General features: G+C 37.4%; 1 protein-coding gene across 2 annotated transcripts in view; it reads left to right on the plus strand.

Moving 5' to 3' along the window:
- Hbs1l (HBS1 like translational GTPase) overlaps nucleotides 1-10,144 on the plus strand; it is a 69,895-nt gene extending 59,751 nt beyond the window's left edge. For both annotated transcript variants that reach the window (XM_070010706.1, XM_070010708.1), the window contains 3 exons: nucleotides 4,017-4,117; nucleotides 8,353-8,497; nucleotides 9,588-10,144. In XM_070010706.1, the coding sequence (XP_069866807.1) occupies nucleotides 4,017-4,117; nucleotides 8,353-8,497; nucleotides 9,588-9,599 (258 nt within the window). In that variant the 3' untranslated portion in view covers nucleotides 9,600-10,144. The remainder of the gene's footprint in view (nucleotides 1-4,016; nucleotides 4,118-8,352; nucleotides 8,498-9,587) is intronic.
- The last annotated feature ends 6,136 nt before the right edge of the window (nucleotides 10,145-16,280 follow it).

Genomic DNA, 16,280 nt, shown 5'->3' on the forward strand with positions numbered 1-16,280 from the left:
GTTGGCATTGTGTTTTGAGAGTTGACATTTGTATATTGAGTCACAAAAACCAGAATGAAATTTGATCAGAAAAAAAATCATACTCTATGGGGAAAATTTCTCAGAAAAAATATTTTTAAGCAAAAAAATATTTCCTAATGTTTATTGTCTAGACACAATTTCCTCAGTGCTGCATAAGTATGTATAAATTGCCCTTTTTTAAAATGGTTTAAGAGAGAAAACAAGAGAATACATTAGACTTGAGCTGCATTCCTGTTTGATTTCTTTTCTAATTTACTAAACTGTACATAACAGAATTTGCCATTTTGGCCATGAGATTCAGTGTAATTCCATGGCATGAAATGCATTTACAATGTTATATGGGTATCACTAATTTCTATCTCTAGTTTTTTTTTATTACTTCAAAGTAAAAATCTGTATGCATTCAACAGTAATTGCCCATTGTGGTTTTTATTTGCATTTCTGTAATGATTAGTGATAGTGAGCTACTATGTACTTATTAGCCATTTGTGTATCTTTGGAGAAATGTCAATTGACATTCTTGCCTCATTTTTGAATTAGAATTGTGTGTGTGTGTGTGTGTGTGTGTGTGTGTGTGTGTGTGTGTGTGTGTGTCTGTCTGTCTGTTGCTATAGTAATTCTTTATTTGTTCTGAGTATTAACCCTTTACCAGATATAGAATTCAAAAATACTGTTTATTCTTTGGGTTGTCTTCTTTTTCTCAATAGTGTTATATATTTTGAAGAAAATTTGTTTTTCTTATGTTCCTTATGTGTTTGGTGCCATAGCCAAGCAAGCCTTGCCAAGTACCGTATCATGAAGTTTTCTGTTCTATACTTTGTTCTATATGTTTTACAGTTATATTTTAAACATTTTAAGTAATTTACCCATTTTTGGAGTTCAATTTTTCAAATATAAATATTTATTCTTAGTTGTTTTCTTATTTATGTTTAGATTTCTAAACAACACTTATTCTACCTGTAGAATGACAAAAGATTATGACAGGGAATTCAGATGTTTAAATAGAAATGGAATCAAGGGTAGGCATTATCTGAGTCACAAGGGACAGATTTCTTAATTCCACTTGTAGCCAGGGTCCCTTCTCAAAAGCCTTCTTTTTTAATCTTTTTTTTTTTTTAGTAAGTTTTTTTATTGTGAAAATACTATACAGAGGGGTTACAGTTCCATGAGCAAGGTAATGAGTACATTTCTTACCAAGCATTGTTGCCTCCTTTGTTTTTCCCTACCATCCCTTCCCTCCCACCTCCACAGCTACACTTTTCTTGTGCTGGGGCTTGAACTTGGCCTGGGTGCCTCTCCTGAGCTTCTTTTGCTCAAGGCTATTGTTCTACTACTTGAGCCACAGTGCTACTTCTGGTTTTTCCTGAGCAGTTTATTGGAGATAAGAGTCTCATGGACTTTTATGCCCAGGCTTGTTTCAAACTACCACAATCCTCAGATTTCACCCTCCTGTGTAGCTAGGATTGCAGGCATGAGCCACCTGTGCCTGGCCTCTTTTTAAGTTTTTTTTCTGCTCTTTCCCCCACACACCTCTATTTCTGTTTGAAAGCATTGTCTTTCTGTCTATTTCCTTGAACTGTTTCTTAGGCTGTTTCAGGGATTTGTGTCTTCACAACTGGACATGATGTCTGCCTCTCCTTCCCCCAGACTCTGACCTTCAGTTAAGTTTTGTATATGGTAGTAAGTAATACTTCATCTTCATTCTTTTCCATGTGGATATCTAGCTTTTTCAACACCATTTGTTGAAAAAACTGTCCATTCCCTAATGATCTTGGCCCTCCTTTGAAAGGAAAATGACCACATAGTCCTTAATATATTTTAAATGTAGGTTTCTTAGAATTTAAGGAAAATAATTATTTATCAGTTAATATCATAATACAGTTTATAGAACACTAGATAATTTGATTCTTAAAACATCACATAAAGGAAAGTTCTAATCTGAAGCCCTTCAGGTCTATATGTTTTAGAATTCAGTAGTGGTAGGATTTTAGAAACATAAATGTCATTGTGTATATTGTATACACATGTGGTTGGCCAATACTGGAACACCCTATAAGGAAACATTGATATTCCCTGTCAGACTTTGTCAGTATTCATACTATATGTGATACACAGGAGTATAAATTATTTTACTTCAAGTATAGTTTTGCTATTTAAGTAGGTTCATAACTGACTTTGGAAAAGCAACTTTTATCAGTCTTCTGGGATTTGGGAAATGTAGATAAAGGAAACTGTGGAACTGTGTTAGTATTGTCTGCATTCACAGAAGATCTGGGCACTCTTGAGAGGTCATGACCATGAATAGTGAGTGGTTAAGCACTTTCATTATGAAATGCAGTATTTTTTCCCTCCGTTACACTCTGGTACAGATTGGTTTGAATTATGGTTTGAGCTATATATATATATATATATATATATATATATATATATATATATATATAATTTGAATTAAAATATTGTACAATCATTTGTCTTGTATATAGGTTCTTTTACTTGTATTTAACAAGCATTTTGTTCACTTACAATTTTGTAAGATGCTGTGGAGACAGAGAAATCTAATCCTAATTTTCAAATTTACCTTTATTTTCTTTGACTTAGTTTTTTACAAAGTAAACTTTTAAGAAGTAAATTTACCAATTTACCTTGTTTTTTACTTTGTGACTTGATTTTTAATGACTTCCCAATGTTTTTAGGATTATGTATCTACCATCTCTCTTGTATTTCTGCTTTCTTTCATTGATTTTTGTCTGTAGTGTTGGAAATGAAACTCAGAGCCTTCAGTCATGCTAGGCAAGGGTTATTATATCACTAAACCTGCATTTCTGTTTTCTGAATAGGAAAACTATATTTTGAATAGGAAATTCTAGCTCTGAAGTGTCTGTGTCTGTATAACAAAACAGCGTAAAAGTGGTGTTTACAAACCAATTAAAATTTGATAGCTTTATTACTTCCTGGGAATTGAGTCTTTTCACTGTAGCTAGAGTATGGACTGTAACTCAGATATGACAAAGGAACTCCTGGTGTTCCTGGCTTGTCCACTTAAAGTTTATTATTCAAATAAGGTTAGTCTAGTCATCCTGTATTCTTCTGCTATGGATTAGGATCTGTACAGACCTTTTATGTGATTTCTACAAGTCCTTTAGTAAGCTGAAATAGGGAGAACTCTTGAGATTTGTAGTTCCAGCTGATCTAAGTGAGATAAAATGCCATGGCCACATTAAATTACGTTATCTTTTTGGTATCATTCCCTTATATGTCAAACATAAGTAGTTGTTAGCTAACTTAGCTCCGACAGATAGCTGTATGGCCACATTACATTGCAAAACTTTTAAAATATTTTCCATGTATGTCAAACAATGGACAATGATAGCTGGTATGTAAATTAAGTTATCTAACTAACTGAACATTTTCCATGTGCCAGGCACTACTTAAAATAACATATTCTGATTTTCCTCATGTCAGTATAAGGAACCTGAGGATGGGAATTTTGCAGGGAGAAAACTTAGTGCTTGCCATGATGATAGTGATTTGAACTCATGTCTGATGGATTTCAGTGCCTATCTAAACACCCATACAAACAAGATTGAATCACACTGCTTGGTATTTAGGGGAATTTAACATGTTATTTTTCTTCCTTTTCTCTATAAATAGTTTATGTTCATTACCCAACAATAAGCACATGAATTGCTGTTGAATATGACGTGCCTTCTTTTTAGGATGGAACCTTCCATAGGTATTGAGCATCTATGCCAGGCATCTCCTCAACCTGTTTGATTCTTTGCACAATGCAATTAAAGCCTTCCTGTGGTCTAGCTGATGAAACTGAGGTACAGAGAGATTGCATGCCACTGTACCTGATTATTCTGTTGTTATCCTCACTGTTTCAAAGGAAAAAGACAGAAAGATTATGCAGTTTGCTAAAGTTTACACTGTGCATGTAGGGACAGGCATTACTATGTTAAGCAATTATTCAGTGTTGCAATTATTTGTTTTAGGTGCTGTTACACTACCAGACTGTCAGTGAACCTGCTGTTATTAAACGACTGATTAGTGTCTTAAGCAAAAGCACGGGTGAAGTCTTGAAGAAAAAGCCTAAGTGAGTGTGTTAATGCAGAAATTGTAAACAGTAACAATGTAAGCAAATTGCTTATAGATAAGCTCATATGTATAGGTTTTCAGGTAAGTGAAATCTGCTTTTACTTGTTCCACAAATTATTTTTTATGGCTGAATTAAAACAAACCTAAAAATAGAACACTTAAGCCCCTGTTTAGCTATAAGTTTCAGGTAGATGTATATATGTGTATTTATCGAGCCCTAAATAATGATACTATATAGAATAAAGAAATTTCAGAAACTAGCTGTATAAGATGAATTTGAATTATGTCTTCCCTCTGGTTTCACATCTGAATTTTAGGCTTTCTTAACTTCCTGTAACCAGCTTAATGAGTTCATGCTCTTGGCTTGGAACACAGTCATGTACATGTTCTTTAGCCTTACTTTTTCTCTCCTGCAAAGTATTTTCTTTTTTGTTTTTAGTCCACAAGAGCCTTTTTGATCACCATTTTGATGATCACCATTTGGCTTCTTTGATTATCATTTAGTATCCAGGACAGAGTGTGGACAGTTCTCCTTTTGCTGAGACAATACTGGGACTTTTCGAAGGAAATAACTTCCTGAGAAACTTAAGTGCATTGGAACCAGAAAATACAAAAGCTAGTCACAGATCTTACAAAATACAGGTGTCTTAGTCCAATTAAGCTGAAGGCTATCTCAGTTTGGCTTGGCTGCTTCTGCTGTGGGGTTTTCCTCAACTTCAGCCCTGTGGGGAAACCCACCCAAAACCCCCTTTTTTTGTCTTTGAATGCTACCAAAGTGCACCTGCTAAGCCACTGCCCAGCATGGTTAGCTGGGTAGTGGACCAAGCTGCAGGCACAGAAGAGATGCTTCACACTTAAAAACCCAGTGCTGCTTCTTAGAAGGGGCAGCTGCTCTACCTCTGTTTTGAAGGTGGTTCTTTTTGGGAGGAGTCTGTGAAAGTTTCTAGCATACGTGGTTGCCATAATGTTCTCAGGTAAGTAATAGAACTCTTAAGATGAACAGCTCTCTTGAATTGGCTCTCTCATGATGTAAAAACCTTACAAGTGGCAGAGGCAGGATTTTAACTTCTTTGGTTCATATAAAATTTATACAAAAGCTAGGTTGTTTGACCTAGAAAATAGGAAAACTTTCTATTAGAGTTGCTACATTGTGTCTACTCTTGATTTTCCCCCTGTCTATAGCAGCTAGGAAATCCTCTCCCAAGGATCCTAGGGTTGAAGATGTTCTCCAATAGGTTTTCCTATCATCTATCTGTATCCTATCCTTTTCTCTTATTTCATACCAACACTGCTTGACCTTTTTCCTTCATTTCAGATCATGTACGCTGTATACCTGACTGTGGTACACAGAATGGAATTGAACTTTGTAGAAATTAAATTAAGCATAAGTCATGAACAGATTTGATTATCCTCTTCCTAAACATAGGACTGAAATAATCTAAAGCCCATATTTGAAGATGTTCATGTATTTTATTTTTTGAAGAACTTGTTTGTTTTAGTTGGTCTGTCCCTGAACTCATCTTAAAAAGGGTAGTTTATGTTCTCTTTTTAGAGAACACCAAGATGAAATTAAAATGCAGCCCATGCATGGGGATTTTGTTTGGAACCACTTGTGGTTTGGCCTTGGCCTATCAATCTTCATTTCCCATAAGGAAATATAATATATAAGAGTATATATAGCTGGGCATCAGTGGCTCAAACCTGTAATGCTAGCTACTCAAGAGGCCGAGATCTGAGGATCATGGTTCAAAGCCAGCCCGAGCAGGAAAGTCCATGAAACTCTCATCTCCAATAAACCACCAGAAAACAGGAAGTGGCACTGTGGCTTAAGCAGTAGAGCACTTGCCTTGAGCTGAACAGCTGAGGGACAGTGCCCAGGCCCCAAGACTGACCAAAAAAAAAAAAGTATATATATATATATATATATATATATATATATATATATATATATAAAATCTGAGTACTTATGTAGAGATTTCTCTGATTTAGACTATTCTGAGCACTTATGTAGAGATTTCTTAGACTGGGCGGGGTCTATAGTTCAGTGGCAGAGCCTGTGTTTCTCATAAACAAGGTTCGGGTTAAATAACAAATCAACACAAATCAAAAACAATAAGGAGCCCGGCATCGGTGGCTATAATCCTAGCTACTCAGGAGGCTGAGATCAGAAGATCGAAGTTCAAAGCTAACCCTGGCAGGAGAGTCCATGAGATTCTTATCTCCAGTTACCCATCAGAAAACGGGAAGTGGGGGCTCAAGTAGTAGAATGCTGGCATTGAGCTGAAGAGTGCAGGGACAGCTCCCAAGCCCAGAGTTCAAGCCCCACGACTGACCAAAACAACAAAAAAACCACAACAATAAAGATAGCTTCCTACACACAATTTCAAAATTCTCTGAAGAGGGCAAAAGGATGGCCAATAGACACATGAAGAAATGCTCAACCTCCCTAATCATTAAAGAAATGCAAATTAAAACAACACTGAGGTACCACCTCACCCCAGTTAGAATGGCTATAATCAAGAACTCTAATAACAACAGATGCTGGAGGGGATGTGGAGAGAAGGGAACCTACTGCATTGTTGGTGGGAGTGTAAACTTGTTCAACCACTTTGGAAAGCAGTATGGTGGTTCCTCAACAAACTCCACATAGAGCTCCCCTATGACCCAGCAATCCCACTTTTGGGCATTTACCTGAACGATCACTAACAAGACCATACTAAAGCTACCAGCACAACTATGTTTATTGCAGCATTATTTACCATAGCTAAGATATGGAACCAACCCAGATGCCCCTCAGTAGATGAATGGATCAAGAAAATGTGGTATATATATACAATGGAAAGAATGACATTGCCCCATTTGTTAGGAAATGGAAAGACTTGGAAAAAATTATATTAATTGAAGTTAGCCAGGCCCAAAGAAACATAGGTCCCATGGTTTCCCTTATTTGCAATAACTAGTATATGTCTGAGACAAGCAGAAACTGTCAGATAAGATGATGTTAGGCGAAATGAACCCCAAGGTAAGGTCTCAAATGGTTTTTCTCTCTTGCTATTGCTTCTAACATATTTATAAGATGATTTCTTTGTTGCTTTGTATGTCCCTCCCTCATGGTAATACCCCTGTTTTCACTGTATTTGATGTTGATATAATTTGGGGAGGGGAAGGGAAAAAAACAAATTGTTTAGGGATACAGATGGACCCATTGCAACAATGAGATGTACAAGACATTATGTTGAAAAAGGAACTTTACAGCTTTGATGGGGGGCAAGGATGGTAAGGGGAAACAAAGGAGGAGGCAACAATGCTTGATAAGAAATGTACTCATTACCTTGCTCATGTAATTGTAAGCCCTCTGTACGGTATTTTCACAATAAAAACTTATTAATAATAAAAAATTTGAATTTTAGTTGTGCTAGGCGTGGTGGTACATGCCTGTACTTCTAGTACTTGTTGGGGTACAAGCAAGAGGATTGAAAGTTGGAGGCCAGCCTGAGGTGAGAGTAAGAGCCTGTCTCAAAAGCAGTGCCACAACAAAACGGGTTTACTGCAAAAGACTCAGGCCTTATCTTCCTCTTTTAAAATGTACTTCAAGGATTAGTATTTTCATTCCCTCTCCTCTCTCCTCCCCTTCCCTGTCCTTTCCTCCCTACCTCTCCCCACCCCTCCTGTCCCCTGCCCTTCTGTCCCCTCCCTTGATTTAGGGGATGAAAGCTCCTTCAGCTTGCTCGCTCATGGCAAGCTCTCTACCACCTAAAACATGATGCCTCCAGCCTGGATTTTTGCTGATTAGTTGGATATGGAGTCTCACAGACATTTTTACCCAGGTTTTGAACCTTGAGCCTTTAGGTTTCAGCCTCCTGAGTAGCTAGGATTGTAGGCCTGAGCCACTGCTACCCAGCAGTTACCTTTATTAGATAATTGAACATTGTGATTTCTTTAGGGAATAAAGTATATTGATCAGGATGGGTGTTGAGCATTTCAGGTTCCAGTAGAACTTGTGTTTGAAAGATTAGAATATAAACTTATTAAGTATCTAATATTTTTTAATTTATGAATTACTCTGCATTTCTTTTAAGTCAAAAGGACTCAAAAGGCATATATTTTCATATTTAAAAAACAGCATTTTTCAGTTTTCAGAAGATAACGTTTATTGATAAAGTATTCACTTTTCAGGTTATTGTTAGTACATCATTCAGCTTGACAGTATTTGTACTTTTCCCCCCTTTCTAGGTTATTGACTAAAGGCCAGAATGCATTGGTGGAGCTACAAACACAAAGACCAGTAGCCCTTGAGCTTTACAAAGACTTCAAGGAGCTGGGGAGGTTCATGCTGCGGTACAGCGGTTCTACAATTGCTGCTGGTGTCGTCACTGAGGTATTTTGAAGTGACTGAGTCTTTTTTTATAGTTATATTCTCTCTTTTTAAGAATGATGATTTTTTAAGGATGATGGCTGATACTATATAACTAAAGGAAAGCACAAGAATGTTATTAGGACAGGAAATTAAAATTAATATTAACAAGTTAAAAGACTGATCAGAAGATATTTTATCACATAGGAAATATATGAGAATCTATAAGGTCTATAAGAATAGTAGAATAGTTCTGTCAGGTGCCAGTGGCTCAAACCTGTAATTCTAACTACTCTGGAGGCTAAGATCTGAGGATAGTGGTTTGAAGCCAGGCTGGGCAGGAAAGTTTGTGAGACACTTATTTCCAGTTAACTACCAAAAAGCTGGAAGTGGAGCTGTGGCTTAAATAGTAGTGTACTAGGCCTTGAACAAAAAATGCTCACAGACAGTAAGTGCCCAGGCCCTGAGTTCAAGCCCCAGGACTAGTACACACACACACACACACACACACACACACACAATATGAAAGTGTAGATCCTAAGAATCACATGAATTGGGGAGTGTTGATTTTATTTAATGGAAGAATCTTAAGTATTCCTTCCAAAAGTTTAAATATCATTATTTATATAAAATATTTATGGAATTCAGGGGGAGAGAGAAGGTTGGACCAGAGCTGAACTGTTTGTGTTCTTGCTGCACTGACTTGCAGCTAGTACAAGTATTTCTTCTTCAATTGAATTATCTGTAAAGGGGGTCCTTGGCTTATTTATTTATAAATGGGTAATTAGAATTGCTGTGAAATGAGAAGGGCCACCCAAAACACTTGGCACAGTGATCAGCCCTATCCTCAGTAAACCTGCTTAGCAGCCTTATCATCAGCATCAGGTTTAATCTATCAAGGCATTTTTTTTTTTAATAAAAGAGCATTCTGTAGTGGAGTTTCTTGTGGAGAATAATAGAGAGATTGAAGAAAATCTTATAAACTGCTTGGCTAGGGAAGGGAAGACAAAGTTGTATGAAAATTTCTACTTGCTAGAAGTATTTTACTCATAGTCTTTTTGTTCTTTTCTTGCAAGTGTGGTTAAATTACAGAAAATATTTTTTTTCTTTGCAGATAAAAGAATGATGAACCAAAATTTCTACCATGCTTCCAAATGCAGTGGAGTAGTGAATGGCTGGGTTTGTTGTGTTGTTGTTGTTTTGTTTTTAAGGAATCCAATTATGCAATTAGGAAACAATGTGCAGCTGATATATTTATTTTTACATGACAGAGTTAAAGCTATAGTTAGCTGCCAAGAAGTGTTCATAATCACTCCTGGAAAAATTTCAAGTTGCCAACTGACAAAGAAGGGCTAATACTGCACTTTTATTTAAGATGAATCTTTCTCTTTGGAATGGTAGTAAGTGAATTTATTTGCTGAAACTTATGGAAAGCATCAGAAATGATACTAGAAGGCCGTTTAAATCATCATGAAATGGACTCCAGTCAAACCACACAATATTTGCAGTTTTCTCTTTTTATTCAACTGTTCTGCATATGTTTTACGGGAAGGTAACTGAATTGGGCTTTTGGAGTAGGCGATGGTTGGCCTGGGCACTTTTTTTTTTGTTAACTCTAGGAACAGACTTTCTGAAGGTTATAATAAAGATATTCTGTGTTGAGCATAAAAATGCCTTTGTCCATCAAGTCATTTTTGAAAGCATAATTTGGAATTATGGAAACTGTCTCTTTAGTAACCAGAGCACTTAAGTTGAAAAGTTAGTTAATCAAATGCCTTAGTTTGAACAGAATTCATACTGTTATTTTGTTTCTTACACATTTACATTTTGGTCCATCACTGTCACTAAATACAAGTTGGGACTTCTGTGGGATTGTTTTCACCTGAGCTTCCTGTCTCTTTTACATGATTTTAAAATTTTTATTCTAACAGTGAATCTAGTTTAGTCTTACCTATTTCTAGCTATAAGTTGCTTTTCATGTTAGCACAAAACTTTCAGAATCATTTATATGATGACTGTATCTCTAGCTTATATACATTACAGAATGTGGTTCCTAGGAGAAAGACTTGTATTTTTCTTCAAAGTTTAATGACAAACCCTAAGGTTTACTTATTTTAAAAGTATTTGCCTACACAAAAGGATGCAATGAAAATATGCCATGGGGCCATTTATTGGATTAAAAATCTGAATGTCAAAATAAAAATGAATCTAAAACAAAAAAATAGTATTTGCCTCCTGGATATAAGGAGCCTGAGACCCTAATTTGAGGAAATATTTTTATAAAGTATTTTATTTAAAAATTATGTGATTTTGCCTATTGGTTACTTAACATATGTAGCAACATTTTTTTTTTTCTTTTGAGATAAGGTCTTTCTGTATAGACCGGGCTGGCTTCAAACTCACAACCTTCCTATCTCAGCCTCCTGAGTGCTAGAATTACAGGCATGTGCCACCATTCACTGAAGAATAGCATCATATGGTAAAGTGCTCAGATCATAAAGTCACTAGGTGATCATATCTATATATTTATTTAAAAGTATTTGTGAGGTTGTTACTTGAAATTAAGCTTTCTCAAGCAAGAAAGGGTATTTACATATTTTATTAATTAGGAATTTAAGAGGTACATGACAGAAACCTGATTTAAAGTGACTTAATCAACAAACTTTTTATTGATATAATTGCAATAGTTAGAGGAAGTCCTGGCCTTGAATCAGCCTAGGTCAAACAGCTCACACAACATCCGTGAGGCCCCAGTCCTCACAGGGTTGCTTTGCCCTTGGAATCCTTACAGAATTCCCTGGAATGCCAGGTTCTAGAGAGAATGTGGTGACTCCATGCTCCATCCTCAGATGCTCTAACAAGGGCAAGGACAGGCCAAAAGAGCACGTCTTCTAGAAGTCCTAGAACCGTTTCACCACTGATAGTAATCAGATTTTCTTTATTTTCCTGAGACCACCTCATAGTGGAGTATGAAGTAATACCCCAAAACACAGAGCCGGCAGTTGGGGGAGGGTGTTGACATTCAAGGTACTGGAGTTTGGATGGTGGGGTAGCAAGAAGAACATACACTGTGTATATATTACATAACATTGTGACAGAATTAAGCATTCTAATTCAGACTTTTATAAATAGCTCAGTGCAGAAATGAATTTATCCATTTCTCCTGTAAACTGTGATAAAATGCTGCTGTCTTGTTATTTGTGTAGTATTTACAGTTTGCTGTTGAAGGTGGTAATGTTATTAGAAGGACTCACTGAAGGAGAAGCGTGTTGGCAGTGGAAGACTGAGGTTACTTAATGACAAAAGGATGTAGATGCGTCCTTGTGTTACCTCAGGCACCTCAGCACAGCTTGACCTCACAGACTTCATGTGTTACTTTCCAAACTTGCCTTGGGCACATGTATTTAAAGGTGAATGAGAAACATCATAGGACTGTAGGAAAACCTACAGTGCATACAGTGTACTGAGCATATGGAAGCAAGACTTTTTTCACTTTTATTGTAGTAAGCATTTGTTTTATTATTTTTAATCAGACATGTTCTCAACCATGTGTCTCAAATCTTAATTATATATATATATATATATATATATATATATAAAATGACACTGAGGATCAAACCCAGAGCCTTGCACTTTTTAGGCAAGCACTGAGCTGTAGCCCTAGCTACATGTTTCCTTTAGACAATATCCATTCAACTTAGATGTGAGAGAATGTTGCCCTGTTGAGGAAAGCATTAGTCCAAAGCTTTGTGAACTAAATCCTGAATTCAATACCATTTGAAGGCTGTAAGGAATGCATATTATAACCGTGAACCCTGAAGCCACTCATACAATGCAGATAGATGAATGCAGAGACACTCCCAAGCTGTAAAAGAAGACTGCACTGTGTTTTATGTAAAAGTCTCAAAGGGAATACAACTGCATTTTCTGTTAAACCTTTTAAAATGTATAAGACTAATGCCTCTTGAAAACAAAAAGCTCCTAAAAATTTCATCTTTAAGGAAACAAAATCTGACAACTTAATACTTTTCAACCTTAGTTTGGGGGCATTTCAGTCAACCCACAAATTCAAGATTCAGCTATGGTATTATGTATAGATGAGGACAAGAAGGTTTCAGGTACTCTGCAAAGGGCAAAAGGTGTGGGTACCTCAGTCCATCCCTGGCTTTCCCCACCTGCGTATGGCTCCTAGTTTTCAGTTCAGTATTTCTTCTTGAAGATATTTTTACAAACTGGCACTGATAGCTTTATGCCTATAATCCTAGCTACTCAGAAGGCTGAGGTCTAAGAATCATGGTTGAAAGCCAGCCTGGGAAGTAAATTCATGAGACTCGTATCTCCAATTAACCACCCAAAAGATGGAAGTGGAGTTGTAGTTCAAGTGTTAGAGCACTGGCCTTGAGCAAGGACAGTGCTCAGGCCCTGAGTTCAAGCCCAAAACTGACCAAAAAAAAAATCCTGACATGTGTTATGAGGTAGAAATCTTTTTTTAATAAGTTTTTTAATTGTGAAAATACAGAGGGGTTACATGAGCAAGGTAATGAGTGCATTTCTTATCAAGCATTGTTGCCTCCTCCTTTGTTTTTGCCCTACTATCCCCTCCCTCCCACCTCCACAACTACACTTCCACCCCCACCCCCACCCTCCCACCCCCACCTAAATTATAAAGTTCTTTTTTCAACATAGTGCCTTGTACATCTCATTGTTGCAATGGGTCCACGTGTATCCCTATTTAAACATTTTGTTTTTTCTGTTCCCCTCAAATTATACCAACATCAAATACAGTGAAAACAGGGGTTATACCATGGGGGAGTAGGTAGAAATCTTAATTCCACTTTTCCCATTATGGTTCATTTTGAAAGTATCTCATATAAATGGGCAGAAAAGTTCCAAGTACAGTATTAAAAAAACCTTTTACCAAACTATTGATAATATGATGTCCCATAAGTACTGAATATCCTGGATTTCTATTTCTCGCAAATAATACTCTGCATCATCCATCAAAATCAATACTAACATGTATACATTACTGTAGCCAATCAACTCATTTTCACAAGTCAGCCATGGAAGCAGAGGATCTGACCCCACTTGTTCTTGCTATGAGGAGAAAGAAAGGCTGTTCCCTGACTTGTCTCCCTGCTCTGGTATCTTGGGATTGATCCCACTCCTACATCCTTTTTTTTTTTTTTTTTTTTTTTTTTTTTTTTTTTTTTTTTGTGGATGGGTAATTTCAGAAGATTACCTCAATTCTGGTTCAACTTTTTTTTAAAAATGTAAGTTAACTTTTAAAGAATGCACTCCAAGATACAGTGCCTTTTTCTGGAAGACTCCTGTTCATGATGCTCCTAAAGCCCACTTTTCATGGAAACTAACTGATTTGTAGTTCCTGGTGCCATAATCATTGTCAGTGTAGATTTCTGCCTCAACGTGGTCCTCTGCCTAGCTGCATCCTCAGCATGTCTCTGCATCCCTGGTTTGTTCTTGTCATGCTGTCTAGAGAGCCATAGCTCCTTCCAGTGTGAAGAAAGAAGTAATGTTAACGTTTTGCCTCATTCCTGGTGAATTGTGTACATGGACTGAAAACCCATGTTCTGGGATCCACAGTCCTTTTCCAGTTCTGCTTAAAAAAAACTTAAGTGTTTTAAAGGATAAAAGTGGCCCCTGGCCAAGTAAATCCTTCTTGTAAAAATCAGTTCTCAGAACCTGAGCCCATGAACAAATTTGATCCAGGAGTGAGGAAGCTATTGCATAGGAATTAGGAGTAAAGGGATCAGATAACTTTGAAAAGAAACAGTCATGTTCATTCGAATGTGTTGTGGGTCAGAATCGTCTTGAAATGGGCCACTTGCTAAGCAGTTGAATGTACTTTAATAAAGTCACATCTTTTCCCCAACCCGTGGCTCAGAACTACTGTATCTGTGTGATTCTAATATCTGATCTGCCAGCATCCATGCACCAATATGGACTCAGGGATTGCAAAGTTAGCTCTTCCCTCAGCTTGGGCCTTTGTAATATCAGCTCCCTACTGGGTTTAAACTGATTAAACTGGGTTTAATTTTTGTGGCTTCAGAGCTGGAAGAAGAACACTGGCTCCCTGTGACATACCTATCTTATTCAACTGGCAACAACTCTGGAGTCTTCCCTCTCAGATGGGCACTGTGCTTTCTCCTCCTTTTTGATTAAGGACCTAGGCTTAGGGTTGCAGCACTAATAGCTACTGTGTATAGTGTCCCGAAGGCCCCAGGGATTTGACCATGCCTCTTTGTTTGAGGAAAGGAGCCCTTCCCCAAACAGATACTCCCATCTTTCCACAAACAAGGGCTCAGTACTAAGGGACTGCTGTGTATAGGGCAAAGTACCAATGACAATGTTTGAAATGCTTACTTGCTAAAGTTGTTTGCCTGCCAACCAGAGTGGGCTAGTTTTTGCAGTGAGTGGCTAGAAATTGATCTCTAAATATAATGACATAGTGAAGCGCGTGTATTTTGTAAGAAGCACCACCATATACTAAAACAGTTTACAGTGACTGCTGTCCTGACTGTCTAACATATGGTTCCACATCCTGTAACCTGCCATCAGGAACATGGCATGGCATCCATGGTATGTAGTCTGCATAACACTGGGAGAGACTGGACAGTCTCTATCTACTCGTTGCCACTGGCCAGAACTACAGACATGCCCCATCCGAATGACAACACAGTGAAGAATGCTTCTGGAGAGAAGTGGGGGTTAGAGAACCTTCATGGTGTCTGCCATAGGGAGCCTCTAGCGTTTCCCCATTTGGCTGAGTTTATTGTTAGGTATATGCGTTGTTAAGATTCAATTGAAATGGAATCTGATCAAAACGCTCCTTGAATGTCACTCATCCCTTCTTCCTCTGTCCTAAATTTTTTTACCCTCCAGCTTCATCTCATGGTGGTCCTGTGAACATTATGTCCCTGTTCTGTAGGTAGTCTAGCTGAATAACACCCATTTTTCCCATTTTGAGCTCCAAACGCTATAGGGTAAGGACATCATGTTCAAAAATTCCCCAGGATGGGGCTCATTCAACCCCAAAGCCTCTCCTGTTCATGTTGACAGTTTTCCTGACGTGATGGTGCTGCACTATGTCTTCCTCCCAGGAGTGAGGCCCACTGTACCCTGTCATTGGTGGGAGAGCAACCTGTGTGTGTCTCTTCTCCACACACTGTGCACATTTAATTTTTAAATGCTGATTGGCCTTTTGGTCTGGCCAACAGAATATTTTTGTATATCACATTTCTTGATAAACAAAATTGAGCATTTGCCAATACATTCATTAGCCAATTGTGTTCCCCTTACTGTTAAATTGCTTTTTACTATATCCTTGGCTTAATCTTCTGTTGGGGTACCCATTTTTCTTATCAACATGTAGAACTGGGCACAAGTCTCTGGCTTGCTATATATGTTATATATATTTTTTGGCTTGTATGTTCATGTCACATCTTGGAAGAAATGTGTGAGTTTGGGTGCATTGACTTAACATCTCAAAACCTCAGTTTTTCGATTTTCTTTCTTTAATAAAAGAAGGAAAGAAAGTAATGATATTGTTACACAGAGGATTGTGTGAAATAAGTGAATAAATTCATGATGTTTTTGGACTTAATGGAAAAGCAATGAACAATTTACTGTGCAAATGAAAATCACACACAGGTACTTTTTGATCATTTGAAAAAGCTGAGGATACACAAAACCATGTTGTTCATAATGTGTCAAGAGTCTGGTGTTTTCCTCACTCTGGAGGTTAGAATGAGCTGGTGAGTGCCAGGTCTCCTCCCACTTTCACTAA

Source organism: Dipodomys merriami, unplaced genomic scaffold, assembly GCF_024711535.1.
Source record: "Dipodomys merriami isolate MVZ:Mamm:240054 unplaced genomic scaffold, mDipMer1.0.p SCAF_8, whole genome shotgun sequence".
NCBI lineage: Eukaryota > Metazoa > Chordata > Mammalia > Rodentia > Heteromyidae > Dipodomys > Dipodomys merriami.